Source organism: Pan paniscus, chromosome 14 (genome assembly GCF_029289425.2).
Source record: "Pan paniscus chromosome 14, NHGRI_mPanPan1-v2.0_pri, whole genome shotgun sequence".
Lineage (NCBI taxonomy): Eukaryota > Metazoa > Chordata > Mammalia > Primates > Hominidae > Pan > Pan paniscus.
Genome location: NC_073263.2, coordinates 95,546,512 through 95,566,007, shown reverse-complemented (window position 1 = coordinate 95,566,007; position 19,496 = coordinate 95,546,512). Strand labels below are relative to the sequence as shown.

The following is a 19,496-nucleotide window of genomic DNA, read 5'->3' as shown; positions in this document are numbered from 1 at the left end:
TTACCATGTATGTGCCTAGTCTAGGTCTAAGCAAAAAGAAACCATCCAGTGAAATTTTTTTTAGGAAAATGAAACATATTCAGAGGTTGAGCCATGTCAAGCAAATTATAGATGTTTTAATGGTCTAAGCCTGCCTGTCCAATACAGTAGCCAGTAGCTACATATGGTGATTGAAATTTAATTAAAATAGCTTGATTGTGGTAATTACTTCACAATGTATATGTATATCAACTCATCACATTGTACACCTTAAGTATATACAAATTTTATTTGTCATTTATTTCTACCTCAATAAAACTGGAAAAAATAAGTAAATAAAAAATTTAGTTTCTAAGGCACACTAGACACATTGTAAGTGCTCAACAGCCACATGCAACTACATTTACATTAATTAAAATTTAATAAAATGAAAAATTGAGTTGCTCAGTCTTACTAGACATATGTCAAGCATTCAACCACCACATGTGGCTAGTGGCTGCTATGCTGGTAGCACAGACATAGAACATTTCCATCATCACAGAAAATTCTATTAGACAGTGCTGGCAATATCAGATTCTCAATTTCTTCCAATATAGCTTATCAATCCTTGTAGTCACAGATTAACAGTTACTTCCTAAATGCTCAGCAGGAGTTAATTGGTACCGTGGTTAATAACCCAGGTACTGAAGCCAAAACCTGGAACTGCAACTTACAAGTTGTATGACCTTGAACAGGTCACTGAAATTCTCTGGTTTCAGTTTTCCCATCTGTAAAATGGAGATCATAATATTAACTACTTAATAAGGTTGTTTTAGGGTTAAAAGTTTAAAGTAATCACAATATTGTCTGGTATAAAGTAAGTGCTCAATAAATACTATTGGGTATTTTTTTTATTTATATAATGTTTTCCTAATGAGATCTAGAACCATAGAAATAGAAGAATAGAATTTCTTATAACTCTTGCTTAATTTTATAATTTAGATATTATGGTTGCAAGTGAGTAGCAAGACACATTTAAACATTTTCTCCGGGACAAACTCGGGAAGTGCATATCTGGATCTTTAATTAATAAAGTGTGGTATTAGGCACATGTTAAACTGGGTCACCAAGAACTTGCCGAACATTTTAAATTCAGTCACAGGGATTTAATTGAAAAATACTGCAAGGCTGGCTAATGAATGGACATATGTGTTTCATTTAGTGCAGAAGCCTTTTATAAGTAAGCTCCTATGCCTGATCCTCATCCTCCAAGTGCTCTGTAATAATTGCAAAATTATTCCTGAAGTCCTCTTAGGACTATTGATGATTTTAGTTCTCTCGTCTGGTTGAGTCATACCAGTAGGCTTTGGACTATGGAATACATTTCTATGTATGTTCAACTCAGAAGAGTTTGGAACACTCAACTATTTTAAAGACGAAACTGATCTAACAATAACTAGAGGCACAGAATTTAAAGAACCAGGATACATATGTACCAGTGATAATATCAAGGGCTACAAAGAGCTGTTTAGTTGAACGATTGTGGTGGATTTTGAGAATACCCTCCTCCTGAAGTCAATGAACTCTGGTAGAAAAGAGAGATTTTGCTTCCTATGAGATAACTAATCTCTTCAAGCTGGTGTGAAACAATCCGAAAGATAAATGTAGCGCTGAGGTAGGAGAGGGTCACTGCCGGGATTCATTCAGTCTGAAAACTGTATCAGCTCTTGCGACCAAATGGGTAGCCATTTTTACTTCTAAAACTTTCTCACATCTGCTGATTTACTCATTTCACCCAGTAGAATTATTAGGCCCTTTTTCAAATCAGCTAATTTCCCGAGCATTGAGATTTTAGTGGTGAATATTGACAGCCTTATTTGGCATCTAATTATCGCTGTTATCTTTCTAGAAGATTCCTGCCTCTTAAAGAATAAAAGTGTGATGCATACAGATATATCCCTGCTTGGGGTAATGCCATATATTCAACTACTTACTTTTCATTTCTCTAATTTTCACTTCTTCAGAGGTTATAATAAAGGAAATTCTTAGCGTAGCAAATTATTTAAATCTATGCAAAGAAAAAAATCGAGGACATATCTTTTTCATGTGGGATTTATATATGAGCTGTTATTTGAAGGACAAGGCATATTTCATGCTCTATTTTAATTTAAATTCTCTCCTGGATATCTGACCAAGTATCTATGGACACAATATTTTTAAAGAGTTACAACCATAAGTTTTCATACACCATGAAGCTTCCCAAAAGCATTACTTCCATTAATGCTTATACCCACTCCCTCTTTAGAGTAACAAAAGAAAAAGATCTATTTAACCACTAAAATAAGTCACTGAGGCCGTCTCTTCTAACCTGGTTTCCACCCCTGGTTCCTTATTGAGTTGTTCACAATAAACAAGTCACAAAGACAGCCAGATGAAGAGATTACAGCAGTCTCTTTTATAATTGTTAAAGAAACAACCCTGAGGAAAAAGAAAACTCATTTCAAAAATGACTCAAATATAAAGACATGATTAGCAGTTCTACTTTTGAGATAACTATGAATTGAAGGAGGTTTCAGAGCAATCGAAATATATATATCCACACACACACATATTCAAAGTAAATACTATGTTTGTCGGAAAAGAAGTCTAAGTGCCAACATTTAACACTTTTATGATTAAAATATTTTAATAAAATGTTGCCACATTGCACAAAGATGTGTTAATTTATTATTTGGGTTAAAATAAGGCTTTTCACTTTAGCTGCTAATCTTGAGACTTTTAAAGTAATCGAAATGCCTCAGGAGGTAAACTGCCTTCCTTTATTCTATTATATTGGTCACCACATGAAGGACTCTGGTTATGGTGGCCGTGGGACTTGTTACAACTTTGCTATCTGTGAATAGCTATGTGGTTTGATGTTTTCTTTAACGATCCAGTTACTTAGCTCTATGTTCCTTACTTTCTAGTTCTACATCACAATAATTTCTTCTATCACATGTTCCTTTTATCTCCTAAAATTTGAATAGCTAAGAATGTCATTGGGCTAATGTGCAGAGTGTTAAGATTTTTGCCTGGGTTTCTGGGCCTTTTGGAATAGATTTAATTCCACTGTAAAGAATCATCAAATATTTTCTTTTGGCATGACAAAAGTCAGGCACCTGTGTCATAGCTTGAACTTGAAAACATGACAGTGAAAATTGTAACATGTTATTAAAGTCAAATGTCAATTACTAAAAACAAGTACGTTTTATATATAAATAAACTACCTATAGAAAATACATTGAAGAGTAAACTAAAATCAAAATGCAAAATTCCAAATTCAAAGGCAAATTCTCTAACTACCTTGAATAGTTTTAATGTGCTCTGCTTTCTCTTGGTCAACTAAATTCTTCTGTTGTTGTTTCTCATAGAAATTAAAAAGCTTGATAAGGCATAAGTCGTACTTTAGTAAACTTCCTATTATATTATATATATTTTAGTATATATTTATATCTATATTTAGTAAACTTCCTATTATACATGAAATATTTTGCTTCCTAATGAATTTTAGTTGCACAATAGGTATGCCTCATTTCAGACCATTGCTTTTTGCCAATATTAGTTTGTACCATAAATCTCATCTTGAAAATCTCGATTACACAGTATCATTTACAGTAATCAGTAAATAAGAAATGGAACAATTGCTATTATTAATTTCATAGAAGTTGAGTGTACAGGAACTAGAAATAAATGGATGAACAAAAGTTGGAATTGGGCGTAAAGGAAATACACACACCCACACACACATCCCCTAGAATGACGACTTGCCTATTGTATCCAGCAATTTTAGGTCTGATGTATGTTGCCTCCTTTGATCCATGGGAAAATTGCTTGATTCAAAATAGAAATTGTGCTTCTGTGAATCCCTTGAGTTGTTGCCTCAAGATCAACATTAGTAAGTGTTCAGAGGTTAAGAAATGCCTGTCTCTATATCTGCTGAATACCCACACATTATGCCACCAACCTTAAGGCATTAACCCTATTGTATCACATAAAAACACTTTCACATATGCAGAGTTCAGAGTAAACCGTTTTCTAAACTTAGGTAATTGATAGCAAATGTAGCCAGCGACAGGCTGTTGGGTGCCAGCCAACTCCTTTCTTTCTTTCCTTCCTTCCTTCCTTCCTTCCTTCCTTCTTTCTTTCTCTCAGCAAGTAGTTAGTACGGCTTATGCATCCTGCCAGCATTACATGAGAACACAACATATGATAAATGCCCACAAGAAATGAGAAATATTGAGTCAGTGACTGTAAAAGAAAGACAGAGGGTTGGATGGTGTTAGATTTCACCTGACAGAAAACAGTGTTCTTTGTTTTTTTAAAAAAGTCTTTCCTGGTGCTTTCAGGAATGCGCAAGGGCAAATGCAAGTCCTCTAGCTAACAGAACAGATTTTAAAATAATTGCTTTGGCTTTTGTTCCTCAATTTCAGGGTTTCGTTTCTGGACTGTATTATTAAATAGGCTCTTGTATTACATAAAGTAGAGATGAAGAAGCCTTGAAAGTTTGCTGCTATATACAGCTCTTGGGTTTTTCTTTTTCTTTGGTTTAAAGGAAATCATTTTCTATGTTTAGATTCTAGAGGTTTTTGTAACATGGTATTTTAGGAATATCAGCCAGTGTCATATCATATTTACTATGGAATTATTTGTAACTAAAAGAGTTTCTTGTCAGATTTATATTATGGACTTTTATGCCTGAGAAGGTCTTTGAAAGAACAGTATCTTACACAAATGCTTGAAATCGTTCCTTCTGCCTATTTTATCTCCTGAAATGCAACATAACACAGTCCTGTACATTTTACAAAAGAAAATCTGAGTTTCCTCAGTAGAAACAATAAATGTTTATTTTCTAATATCAAATAAGGCTTATCTAGCAACATTTTCCCAAACACAGAATTATGAATGCACAAATTACCATGAGAATTGACAACTCTTGTAGGTTCCAAGAAAGTCATTTGTGCACCAAGTAGCCATTTATTACATGACATTAGTCATTGGACTGACCTAACACAGCTTTCTTGTGGCTGGCTCTAATTTACAACTTGATAGCAGCTGTCACAATGAAAGAATCAGGTACATTATCTGATTTGTTTCTGCCATCCCTGCACTCATGAGTCCATTAACAACAGGGATATGTGATTTTTAAATTACTGAATTAGTTATACTTCCATTAAAAGAAAAGACTTACAAAGTAAAATAGAACAGCCTCTTAGAATATTCCCTTCCATTTCTCTGTACAGTTGGGTTCATTATTCGATTCAAAGAACATATACTGGGTACTGTTCTCAGCAAACAGGGGCCTTATCTGTTCTCTATTCCATTCCCATGCCTAAACCAAAACAAAGTCCACAGTAGGCACTTAGTAAACATGTGTTGGACTAATGAATATGTGACAGAATCAGTGAATAGTGCCCACTGCAGGGTCTCTCGGCCTGCCACAGATGCAGTGCCCACCTTGGGTTTCATGTTTGATACTCTTATGACAGTTTTCAGTCTTTGGGCTGCCTGGCAACTTAATAATTGGCAAGTTTGAAAAGAAGAAGCCCAGAAAGTTTGATATCACTGGTGTGTCTGGTCTATGAGTGCCCAAGGCTTACATTTAAAAATACTAGCTGCTTTGCTGGCTTCCCCCACAACACCATTTGGAGGGCATCTAAATCAAGATAACTCAACTTTTTGCTGATGAAAAATAACACAAATCTCATCAGTTCAAGTCAGTAGTAGTGGGCAGGTGAGACTTGATCATAGAAAATGTCAAAAATAAAACAAACGAGCATTTAAGAACCACTGACAAATCATGCTAGACCTATTGAGAGTGATACGGGAAACTGAAACTGTCTGAGGGCTTTGGTGTAACAATTATATATGCTGTGGCTATTTAACATCAATTATGTTTGACAATGCCAATTCAATACAATCTTATTTGCTATTTTATTCTACACTTAACAAAGTAGGGCTTCTCTGACCCCCCGCTGACTAAGTTAACCCCAGCTGAGTAAAGGCTTAGCACCCCATGCTTCTGTTATCCTAACACTTTGTCATAGTTTGTTATAATTATTTTAACTATGTTAAATTCCCTAAGGGCAAAAAATGTATATGCCTAGCTTACCCAATATAGTGAGTTGAATTATTAGGGTCTTTGCTAACTGGGGTAGCCTGAATATTAGGTTGCATAATTGGGACAAAAACACTCAGGTCTCACTTTTATACTTGATGTTAGAAGCATTCTCTAACACTTAGGGATAAAAAGTAGTATGAAATAATACAGAATCCCTGCTTTTGTCTCACCAACCTTTGCCTCTCCTCATTGGCAACATCTTTTAGAAATCTCTCTCTGGTTCTCATAGTCTATAAAATCCTAGAAGGTACCAGATGTTTGCAGGAGGCTGCCCCACACATCCTCAATTTTAAAGTAGATGTAAGATTTACTATAGCTATATAAATGTAATTCAGCCTTGACTTTTGTGTTCATGAGCTAGTTGTAATCTGCAACATGGCCTCTTGTGAAATAGAACAATTCTTATCTATGGAGCATTGATAACAATGCCAAACACTCAAAATAACCACAGGATATTACTGAAGCGAGTTCTGCCCACAAACTGTTTCTCCCTCTAGGAGATTTTAATTTAACATAAACATTTTTCAAGAAAACCATTTTGCATTTGGGCAGCATGCAAAAGCTAGGCTGGGATAAGTTTTGTATGAAAATACAGCAATACCTGGGATAAGTGCCTGAGCAGAGACTGTTAATGCCTTAAACTAGGGTTTTCTCCTACCGCACTGCATAGTTTCTAATAGTGACAATAGGCTAAAAGCCACTCTCCTGTTTCTTCTGGTCCTGCCTAGCTCAGGGGTGCTACATAAGACACCATTCATTTGGATGCAGCAAGTGGAATCTGGGTTGTGCTTTATCCTGGGGAACGCCATACACTACTTACTACAAAGCAAGCGAAGGGGCGGGCCTGAGGCTGATGAGGATTTTTAAGTACTCTAAAATAGGTCTAGCGGCATTTTTTCAATGTTGTAAGGAAGTTTTCAAAGAAAAGTTCTTCATGTAAAAATGGAGTTTCTTTTTCTTATGACAGTTACTTGGTAAGAATCTTTTGAGCAATTCCTCTGTGCAGGGAACTGAGTTAAACTTCCTGGAGGAGGACTTTGAAAATGCATCCTAAATAGACTCCTGATTTTTTCGAAGAACACACACACACACACGCGCACACACACACATGCACACACACGCACACGCACATGCACACGCACACACGCATGCATGCACACACGCACACACACCCCAACTACAGAACTTCAGTAGTGGTTGGAATACCACAGAAGTTTTTACTGGAATGCTTAAAACACTTAACTTTCTTTTGACATGATCCAGACACCGACTGAACTCTAAACAGTCACTAACCACTTTCAATTAATTTGTGGCATTGTAAAGACTGGGAGGATGTGCCCCCAGTTTGACTCTTGTTTTTATTGATGTTCGATTGCATACCACTGTTCACATTTTAGATAGGCACATTATAATTAAAGAAAAACATCTATAAAATGTACACACTGGGACATTTGTGTAGCTAGCAGGGAAGGTACATGCAACTGACAGCAACAGGAGTGAAGGTTTTGATGAAGAGATGCCAGAAGCCCAAAGTGATGGGCTGCAGGTGCTACCCAGAGAGAGGGCTATTATATATAATTTTTGTTGGATTACCGATTTGCTCACTGATCTTTGCTGCTGCATTTATGAACGCTGTAACACTGTCATCTGAGATGTATCTGTGTGGAAAATGGAGTTGGCACATTTGACTAATTCATGCCATAAATTTGTGAACTAACACTTCACACCCAGACAAGTATTAGCAAGAACACATTTTTCTCCATAAGTCTGTATTGGTGGTCAATTCTCAATGCCACAGCAGAACCCAAAGAAGGAAAACTGGAAGAATTTTCTCAAAGACATCTAGGACTAATAAAAAAAAGAGACAGAGGGGACGGGCACGGTGGCTCACACCTGCAATCCCAGCACTTTGGGAGGCCGAGGCGGGCAGATCACGAGGGCAGGAAATCGAGACCATCCTGGCTAACACGGTGAAAACCCGTCTCTACTAAAAATACAAAAAAATTCGCCTGGTGTGGTGTCGGGCGCCTGTAGTCCCAGCTCCTCGGGAGACTGAGGCTGAGACAGGAGAATGGCATGAACCCGGGAGGCGGAGCTTGCAGTGAGCGGAGATGGTGCCATTGCACTCCAGCCTGGGCGACAGAGCAAGACTCCATCTCAAAAAAAAAAAAAAAAAGACGGGAAGAAAGGGTATGAAATACTTTCATATAGGACGAACCACCATGCTTGCTTTTCATTAAAGTACATCCAGAAACACATAGTGGGTTCAAATTTTAGTTTTGAATCCAGTGATTTTCCAGACATTCCATTTCACATCAAATCGGTATCTAGGAAACTCAATTGATCGAAAGCATAAGGATTTGTTTTCCGTTAAAACAGCCAGTAAGCACTGAGGACAAAAAGCCAATTAAGAAGTCACTGCTGCTCTTACAAGTTAAAAAGCCTATATTCTCATTCTTAATCATGTCCTGCTCTAAGTAACAAAATCCACATGCCCATCTTCTTCAATAACTTGCAGGCTGACTGAAGCCAACTGAACTGTGCTAGGAATTAGGACATTTCAACTAAAAATATGGATGACTATATGACTCCAAATGATGCTATGAGGTTTAATCTGACTTTAAAATAAGCAGATCTTTTTAGATTTCTTGATGAGTGTACCTTTTTATCAGCATTAGTTGGGTATTCTGTCTGCTAAAAAATCTAAATCTTTTAAGATCAAGTTTATTTTTAAAAATTCATAACCCCTCCACAATTTTAGCAAAGAACAAAAATCTTAGTAAAGAGTCATGTCATTCTGTGTCAGAAGGATACCTTAATGATTAACTTTTAAAAATTCCTTCATTTTTCAAATAAAGCAACTCATGATCATACAAACAGATTTTGTCCTCCCACTGTGGGGAGAGGTAACGGCACTTCAACTTATTTTTTCTGAAATAAAACCACTTCCTCTGGCCTTTCTAAGCAAAATGGTGAATTAGCCAATGGGTTTCATTATCAGAGCTGAGGCCTGTTAACCTAAGCACATCTTTGTACAGTGAGCTTCAGTTTCTCTGAATTCTAACACCTTTTTTCTATCCTATGCAAATCTTAGTTGTCAGAACACTTTACTCGTGCATGCTCGTTTAGAGGTTTGCATAAATGGCGAAGGCCCTCAGAGGCTGACAAATGCCACTGCTATTTTCACCACTCTGCTTGTCACTGTGTAATTGCAGTAAATGCAATTGAAAGTACTTTTATTTGAAGGCTATTTGACAGAGGGGGAGAAAACACACTTACTCTTTCAAGGCCTGTGTATTTTCCTGGGAGAAGCCTGCCTATGAAATTTGTCCTTTTATCCTTGGATGGCAATTTGGGAACTATCTTTGGGCCATGCAACCACTTGAATGATTTCTGCAACCCAAGAACAGAGCCTTGATTCAGAGACCTTCCCCTCCATTCTCCTCACCTGCCTGCCTCCTGCCTTCTAGAGACTGGAAGCCTGTTTCATGCTTGTGTGCTTAAAGCCTTCTTTTCCACAGAATGAGATAGAAAATTTGCATATTTTAGCCAAAGTATTGATCTATTTTCATTCTAGGAGTTCAAGGAAAGAATTGTTTGCTAATATGTGTGGCTATGTTGAGGTAATACAAATAAAAAAGAAATAGTACAGTGGACTTTTTTTTTTTACAAGATTCTTTTCTAAAGCGTCCTTTCTCACGGGAGTGCATGGAACTTCAACAAGATTACTTTTGTTTTCATCAGAGAGAACAGTTAGCTCAATATAGCTGGGTTGCACAATCTTTAACAGGACTGTCCCATATAACATACAGTAAAAACATAAGGAAAATATAAAATAATGTTTATAATTTGCTAAACATGGTTTTAAAAACCATCCTAGTCTCTAAAAGTCATCATAACAATTTTTTTTTTTTTGAGACAGGGTCCCACTCTGTCACCCAGGCTGGAGTGCAGTGGCGCAATCACAGCTCACTGTAGCCTCAACCTCCGAAGCTCAAGCAATCCTCTCACCTCAGTCTCCTAAACAGCTGGGACCATAGATGTGTGCTACCACGCCCAGCTTATTTTTTATTTTTTGTAAAGATGGGAATCTCACTATGTTGTCCAGGCTGGCCTCAAACTCCTGGGCTCAAGCAATCCGTCTGCACTGGCCTCCCAAAGTGCTGGGATTACAGATGTGAACCACTGTGTCTGGTTTCTTATAACTTCTGACCCACCCATCAAGCCCCATAAACACTTGCTGTTGTCCCGTCTCTGTTCTCGGATCCATTTAAACACTTCTTACCTATAAACAGATTCCACTCTGTGTCGAGGTCAGCCTGATTTGCCAAGCAGCCCTTCATGACGTTGAGACAGTAGTTGTTGCAGGGCCTCACAGTGGGAAGCCCCCGACAGTATGGGCAGTACAGCATCTTCATGAGGGCACGGATACACCCTGGGGTTGGGCTGACCTGCAGATTTATTGCAAAGAAAAAGAAAATCAAAAATAAGAAGGATAAAGAGGAGGAAAAAAAGACAAAATAGCAGTGATAAACCACAAGCAGAATCTTAACCCTTTGTAATTACTGATCTTGAATCCAACCAATTCCTGTTGAATTCTTCTGCTTGGCATAATAATAACTTTTTTGCATGTCCCTGTCAACATTTTCATATCGATGTCATTGTAATTCAGCCCTAAAGCCTAGACACTGTTTCATTGCCATAGAAGATGGAATGAGATAATGCATGTGAAAGCAGTTTGCAAAGTTAAAAGCCCCATAAAAATGTAGGTATTATTAAAGTTTAATGTGACACCTTTAGAAAATTTTCCAACTGCTTATTTGACCCTGTTTCTAAAGGAGGTTGGCAGATATATTTCCTTTGTACATAATGTTTCTTCAAAGATCAATAGCAACTTGTCTGAGATCTCTAAGATCCAGGCCTGCTTAGAAGCAACGGAACTGCCAAGGTACCATCTTTGGGCATCTGCAGCTTTTGCACTTCTGGAAAATTCATGGAAAATTTCAAAGACCAGTGTTAAATGTGAGAAGCAATCCTTGCAGTAATTCAGAGGAGCTACATATCCACTGACAATCAAATCCTATTTGCCCTGGATCAGAAAATCAGGGCTCCTCAATTAATCAATTCTAAACCAATAAGGGCTTTTTAAGACTCATTAAGAATTCTAATTTGACTTCAAGAGGAAGGAATATTTAAGACAGGATATGGTCCCCACCCAAATCTCATCGTGAATTGTAGTTTCCATAATCCCCACATCATGGGAGGTGAATCATGGGGGCAGTTACTCTCATCCTGCTATTCTTGTGATAGTGAGGGAGTTCTCACCAGATGTGATGGTTTTATAGGGGGGCTTTTTCCCCTTTTGCTTGGCACTTCTCCTCACTGCCACCATGTGAAGAAGGATGTGTTTGCTTCCCCTTCTGCCATGATTGTAGTTTCTTGAGACCTCCCCAGCCATGCTGCACTGTGCATCAATTAAACTTCTTTCCTTTAAAAAATTATACTCTCGGGCAGTTCTTTATAGTAGTATGTGAGAATGAACTCATACAAGATAGTGGAGACCAAAATTAGAAAGCAAATACAGAAAACTACTCTTATTCATGACTAGATGTAAAAATTGTTGCCATATTCATTTGGTTGGTTCCATATCACTTTGATGTTTTAGTCAAGTAACTATACATTGCTGTACTTGCATTCTAGATCTGAGGAAAAAAATCTAATTTGTATCATTTGGCCCTCTTGGAGAGTGGTGGACTTGAGCTCACAGGTAACAAGAACATTCAGATGCTGAAGAAACATAACACCAGTGTACTGGTGGAACAACAAGAAATATTTCCACATAAATGGATACTTTCAATTACTATAGCTATTTCTCTATGATTCTATCCCTTACCTAGGATCAATTTTGAGATTTTTAATGCAAGCCTTTGGTTTCTGTAACATTTTCTTAATTTTACCCAGTATGTTGACAAAATCACTAAAAAATTATTTTAGGAAATAAAGCTGTCTATTTAGGCACTAAAATTTCTAGTTGTCCTTTTGAGTTTTTTTGCATCTTCTTTCCAAAATTTTATGAAAGTTTTCAAACATGCAGAATAGGTGAAAGACTTTTACAGTTCACAGCCACATTTCCTAGATGGTACAATTTACATTTTTTCTACATTTGCTTTTTCACACATCTGTCCATCCTTCTACCCATCCTCATTTTTCATGCCAAAGGAATATACTTTAATTTTTTTTATACCAGAGTAATATCTTTTTCATTTTTACTTTTCCTGATAATTCAATACTGGCTTGAATAAAATAGAATCAACATGATCAACAATAGAAAGTCAGTGAGTAAAATACTGTAAGTCAAATAAGTGAAGTAAAATATAATTGGTCTTTCTTTATAAAGGTATTCATAGAAGGGTTTCCTATCGATTAATTCTAAAACTCATTTTCCAACAACAAAACAGAAACAATAAATGGGTATAAAGGTGAGGAGTCTGTTGACTTTTCTTTTAAGGATATATTAATGCCATTATGTAATCTCCAGACAGGCTATTTTGTAGATAGAGCCAAATTTGTCCAAGGCCATACCATGCTGAATGCACCCAATCTCACCTGATCTTGGAAGCTAAGGAGGGTTGGGCCTGGTTAGTACTTGGATGGGAGATAGTGCCAAGTTTTACCCGTAACTGAGCAGCACTGTTTCAGAATTTTCCTTTATCACATGTGTCCCAAGCCATTCACAAAAAAAGAGAAAAAAAAACAGGAAAAAGAATTTTGCATTCCTCAGACAATATTAACGTGAAATTTAAAATTCTTACACCTTTTCCTTATTGGCATGGTTGCTATCTTGCAAACTTACTGGGCATGGTTACTAACTTGCAAACCTTTACCACAGGATTTTATTTTCTACAGCCTCGCAATTTCTCCCCTGACTGATGCTTTTCTCCAAAGACTACCCAATTTTCACTTGGGCTAACTAAGGTATTTCTACGTTTGAATCTGTTGGGTTTTGGTTATCTCACCATTGGTATTAAATGATGCTGTGCTTCTCACTCAGTGTTCTGGTATTAGAACCTAGAGCATTTGCCAATATTGGGGATATAAATTTGAGATCTCTTGGACGCCAAGGACTGTCTCATTCATTTTTATAACTTTCACTGCTACGCATTTTATAACCTTGTGCTATGCACAACATGCATATTATATAAGGTATTACAATGATGACTTGGGTATTTGTTAAGTGCTTATTGAATCAAATGCTCTATTGTGCTTCCCCATTTCTTGACCATATTGATATTCAAATTAAAAAAAAGAACAAGATGATTTTATACATCTTAGCATTCAATTGTTGCTTTTTAACTTTGTTTTCAAAGGCTATTGATTGCATTCATTCCAAAGCTTTTCATTTGTTTTTTTCATTGTGTTGGAACCAGTACTATTTTCTCAGTCTGACATTTCAGAAGAGTCTCCAACTCGGGGTAGCAACCAACAGAGAAAATTGAACAGCCTTAATAATCTGAAAGAACAATGTTGTTCAAGTTAAATGTGGGTCTCCAAGTACTTCTGGAAATGACATCCTTCCTGGTCAAATAAAGGGCAGTTGAAGAAGAAGAAAATGGAGCACAGGGGATCAGAGTTGAAGCTTTCATGTTCACAAATCACATCTTTTGAGCTTACACGACGGCATGCTTGAATTAAAATAAAAATCATCACTTCAAACTGAAGACTTTTAAAAATAAGCTTCTGAAAATGTTGCTTTAAATGCCAGTTGTGTGAGGAGACATCTCTATTTTTCATAGTGTTTTATAATTGCACAATAGATACTCTTTAAAAATCTTTTCATTTTGAAATTAATATAAGCTCAAAAATAGTTTAAAAAATAATAAATTCCTGTGTATCCTTCCTTCAACTTGCCTCAATAGTGACATCTTATATAGCTGTTCTCTAATATAAAAATGAGGAAAGTGACATTAGTACATTGCTATTAACTAGTCTGTAGACCTCATTCAGATTTTAGAGTTTATGAACCTGTATTCATTTGTGTGTGTGTGTGTGTGTGTCTATACACAGTTCTATGCTATTTTATTTCATGTATTCATTTGTGGAACCACCACCACCACAATCAACATACAGAACTGTTCTATCACCATAAAAGAACTCCCTTTTGCTACCTTAGCCTCATCTAATGTCCCCATCACCTGGCAACCACTAATCTATTTTCCAACTCTATAATTTTGTCATTTCAAGAATTCTATATAAATAAAACCATACAATATGTAACCCTTTGAGCTTGACTTTTTTTTCTGAGCATAATGCTCTCAAGGTCCATCCAACTTGTTGCATATATTAATAGTTCATCTCTTTTTATTGCTGAGTAGTATTCCATTATTTGGATGTATCAGAATTTATTTAACTACTCTCCCACTGAAGGATATCTGGGTTGTTTCCATTACTTTCTTATTAGGAATAAAGTTGCTATGCGGATTTATGTACAAGTTTTTGTAGAAATATAAATTTTCATTTCTCTGAAAGAAATGCCCAAGGGTGCAATTGCTGGATCACATGGTGGTAAGAGTATGTTTTGTCTTGTAAGAAATTGCTAAACTGTTTCCAGCTTGTTTGTAACATTTTACATTTCTACCAGCAATATGTGAGACCTCCAGTTTTATCCAAATTTTTACAGTGTATGTGACTGTCACTATTTTAGCCTTTCCATGGGTGTATCATGTACTTTTAAGTTTATCATGAGTTTCCTCTGGATAATATTTATACCAGTATTTAAGTTGAGTAGATGTCAATGATCCAAAATGATCCACCAACTGGTTTGTGTAAAACATCCAACATTAAAAAAAAAAACTCTGAAAAATTAGATAAGTCTACATGTTTAGCAAAACCAAAATAAAGAAAAGAGTTCTAAAAACTCATACTTAAAATTTAAAATAGAGTAACACCTCAAGCTTAGAGTGCTTATGTGGACTATTTGTAAATTTATGGACCTTTAGAAAAAAAATTACTGAAAAAAATGTGTTCTTTTAGCAACAATAAAGAACACAATCCCTCTTTAGAAATAAAAAGCTGAGATTTTTTTTTTAGTTGGTAATGTGGATTTTTGTTTTTTTTTAAATAATGTAGCTGTAGCTTTCCAGATAGTCATAGTAAACTGGGAAATAAACTTGGGTCAAAGAATAAGCTGATGATGACAACATTATTTTTAATACTTATTTGAGCTCTCACCTAACTTTTACATGCTATTCATAATCTTTTATCAAGGACTTAAGTAGACATTTCTCCAAAGATGACACAAAAATGGCCAACAGGAACATAAAAAGGTTCCCAACATCATTAGTCATCAGAGGAATGCACTATGAGATGCCATCTCACACCTGTTAGGATAAAAGCAGATGATAACAAGTGTTGGCAAGGGTGTGGAGAAAAATGGAACCCTTGTACATTGTTGGTGAGAAAAGGGATTGATGTGGCCATTAAAGAAAACAATATGGAGGTTCCTAAAGAAACTAAAAATAAAAAGCAGTATAAAGTCCAGTAATCCCTTTTCTGGTTATATATACCCAAAGGAAATGAAATCACCACCTTGTAAAGATATCTGCACTTCCATGTTTATTGCAGCTTTATTCACAATAGCCAAGATATGAAAATAACACAGGTGTGCATCATGGAAAGAATGGATAAAGAAGTTGGTATATATGCACAATAAAATATTATTGAGTCTTAAAAAAAGGAGTTCCTGCCATCTGCCACAACATGAATGGACATATAGGACATTATCCTAAGTGAAAAAAGCCAGACACGGAAAGAAAAATATTGCATGATTTCAAATATTTGTGGCATCTGGGGGAAAAGGGTCAATTATATAGAGATAGAGAATAAAATGGTGGTTACAAGGGTTAGGATTGGGTCAGGAAATGGGGATATATAAGTCAAGGATGAAAAGTAGCAATTATGTAGGATGAACGATTTGAAAGATCTAATGTACAAAATGAAGACTATAGTTAACACTAGTGTACTGTATTCAGGACTTTTGCTAAAGAAAAAGATTACAGCTATTCTCTGAGAGGGGATGGGTGACTGGGTAAGATGATGGGTATATTAATTTGTTCCACTACAGTAACCATTTTGCTATGTCCATGTATGTTAAACATCATGATATATATCTTAAAGATACACAGTAAAATTTATTTTGAAAACAATAATCTTTTACAATATTAGTTGGGAAAAAAGAAAATAGTCAATTTTTCCAATTTAATTTTCCCACTACTGAAAAGACAGACACAAGTTTGTGAGCCAACTAAGTGAGATTTTGATAAGAATTCATTACATCTTGGATTTAGTTATTTTTTAATTTTCTGTTTGTGTATAATGATTGACATACATTATTATTTTGTAATTGATATTACAGTTTACTAGTCTTGAAAATATAGTAAAATTTATAACCAACGATCCTTGTAAAATAAACAAAAAGTAAATAAAATAACAAAAATCGTTGAGTTCTTCATTTGGAAACTCACTAATTTTTTTTTTATGGCTAAAGTGCAACACATTGAAACATAACAAGGAATACAAAAAGAACCCTTAATAAAGCTGTATTGTGGGGTAGGACAGAGACTTATCTACCTGGCTAGCCATGTATGTCAAAATGTTTTAGCAAGTAATTCTTATGGTTTCTAAACGGGACTTGAGGTATAGCATGTTCTTAGCCATGTAATAATATTTCATTTCAGGTCACTAATACACTTAAGATTTCTATATCTGGACCAGCATTGATGCATGGATGCTCATATTAGCTATTCCTAATAGTAGCCAATGTAACACGTGACTGTTTCTTAAAATATTAAATAAGCAAGAAAATATGTGAAAGTTAAAAGTATATATATATATATACACACACACACACACAATGAACATACACCTAGCAGATGCTTGTTTCTATAAAAATCATATAACCAAAACAATCAAATAAACATATCTATCTTCTGCTCTCAAAAGATAGATAAGTTAATGTAAGTAAAACATTCAGCTAGAATACATTCTAAATGTCCTTTTGGGCAAGAGTTGATGCTTTCTTCCACAGTTTCTAATGTATAGTCATATTAAATGATGACTCATAAGAGTCATAATGAGTCATAATATGTCATTTAAGATGACTCTTGTGATTATGATCTTTTGATTTTCCTCATAATCTTATATCACCAGATCCTAAAGAATGATTAAATTACATGTAAAGTATCTTTTGTGTTAAGTATTTCTGATTTTGATTCTTTAATAGTAACCTATAAATAGGCTTTGTAGTAAGCTCATGGGAAATTAAATTTATTTCATCTTTATTCATTTGTGCAACCTTCATTCATCCATTTACTGGGATGAAAGAAGAAACCTAGTGCTATTATTGGGATGCCCAGAATATGTTCATGTTCAGTCATTTGAGGGAAATAATTATTATCTTGGGGAAATACAATGTAAAGGGAACCCATAAAAGGACAATTAGCTTAGAACTGAGAAGCCAGAGTAGACAGGGAGGGCTCTTGAAGGAAGGCATGTAACAGACGTCTGTAAGATAAGCATGGAAGATGAGTGATGTCACACAAATGGCAGACACAGTGCCAAGAATTAGTCCCGCCACTGAAGAAAAGAGCAAAACTAGCAAAAAATGACATGACAGAATCAACTTTTCATAACACTGGAATCTAATAAAAACATACAGCAACCAGAAGAGCACTTAGTCAAGAAAGAGACTGATAAATTTCAGTCGAAAAAGCATTACTAAATTTCAAGTCTTAAATTTGAAAAGATTGCAATCGTACAAAGTATATTCTCTGACCACAAAGGAATGAAGCTAGAAATCAGTAACAGAGGGAAAACTGAAAAGTTCACAAGGACGTGAAAATTAAACCACATATGTTTCATACAAACAATGGGTTAAGGAATAAATCACTAGGGAAAATAGAAAATACTTAGATGAATGAAAATGAAAACACAACTTGCCAAAAGTTACAGCCATAAATGCCTATGTTAAAAGAGAAGAAAGATTTCAAATCAATAACCTCACTTTATACCTTAAGGAACTAGAAAAAAAGGAAAAAACTAAGCCCAAAGCTAGTGGAAGAAAAGAAATAATAAAGATTAGAGTGAAAATAAACAAAAAAAGCAAATAGAGAAACAGCAGAGAAAGTCAATGGAACCAACAAATGGTTCTTTGAAAAGATCAACCAAATCGACCAATTTTCAGCTAGGCTGACTATCAAAGAGAGAAAAGAAAAAGTAACTAAAATCAGAAGTGAAAGAAGGAACATTACTCTCAATCTTACAGAGATAAAGATGATTATTTAAAAATGCTATGAACAGTTGTATGCTGTGGTGGATTAAATAGCATCCTGACAAAATGCATGTCCATCCAGAGCCTACAAATGAGATTTTATTAGGAAATAGGGTTTTTGCCAATATAAATAAAGTAAGGATCTAGATAAGATCGTACTTCATTAGGATAAGCCCTAAATCCAGTGAAAGTGTCCCTGTAAGAGACAGAAAAGGACACTCAGAGACACAAAGAAGAAGATGATGTGAAGATTGAGGTAGTGACTGGAGCAATGCATTGATAAGCAAGAAATAACAAGGATTACTGGCAACCACCCGCCAGAAGCCGGGAGAGAGGCATGGGACAGTGTTTCCCTCCAAGCATCCAGAAGGAACCACCTGACAACCTGAGTTCCGACTTCTTGGCTTCTGACAATCTGATTTCAGACATCTAAGCTCCTGAACTATGAAATAGTTTCTGTTGTTTTCAGCCACTCAGTTAGTGGTAATATAATATATACACCCACAAATTATATAACTTTAATACAAAAAATCCCTGGAAAGATACACCCTACCAAGACTGAATCATGAAGAAATAAAAAACATGAATAGACCTATAACAAGTAAAGACATGGAGTCAGTAATAAAACACCTCCGGACAAAGAAAAACTCTGGACCAGATGGCTTAACTCGTAAATTCTACCAAACATTAAAGAAGAATCAAGAAAAATCCTTCTTAAACTCTTCCAAAAAACAGTAGATGAGGTAACACTTCCTAACTCATTCTGAGAGAGCAGCATTACCTGATACCAAAGCCAGACAAAGACATAATAAGGAAAGAAAACTGCAGACCAGCAGTCTCCAACCTTTTTGGCACAAGTTTCGTGGAAGACAATTTTTCCGTGGACAGTAGTGCGGGTGGGGGGATGGTTGTGGGATGAAACTGTTCCACCTCAGATCATCAAGCATTAGTTAGATTCTCATAAGGAGCACGCAACCTAGATCCCTTGCATATGCAGTTCACATTAGGGTCCACACTCCTGTAAGAATCTATTGCCCCACTGATCTGACAGGAGGT

At 35.8% G+C, this 19,496-nt stretch overlaps 1 protein-coding gene across 2 annotated transcripts in view; it reads right to left on the bottom strand.

Annotated features, from left to right (window-relative positions):
- Positions 1-19,496, bottom strand: part of GPC6 (glypican 6) — a 1,178,972-nt gene that overhangs the window by 377,630 nt on the left and 781,846 nt on the right. For both annotated transcript variants that reach the window (XM_034936849.3, XM_003832020.8), the window contains exon 4: positions 10,401-10,566. In XM_034936849.3, the coding sequence (XP_034792740.1) occupies positions 10,401-10,566 (166 nt within the window). The remainder of the gene's footprint in view (positions 1-10,400; positions 10,567-19,496) is intronic.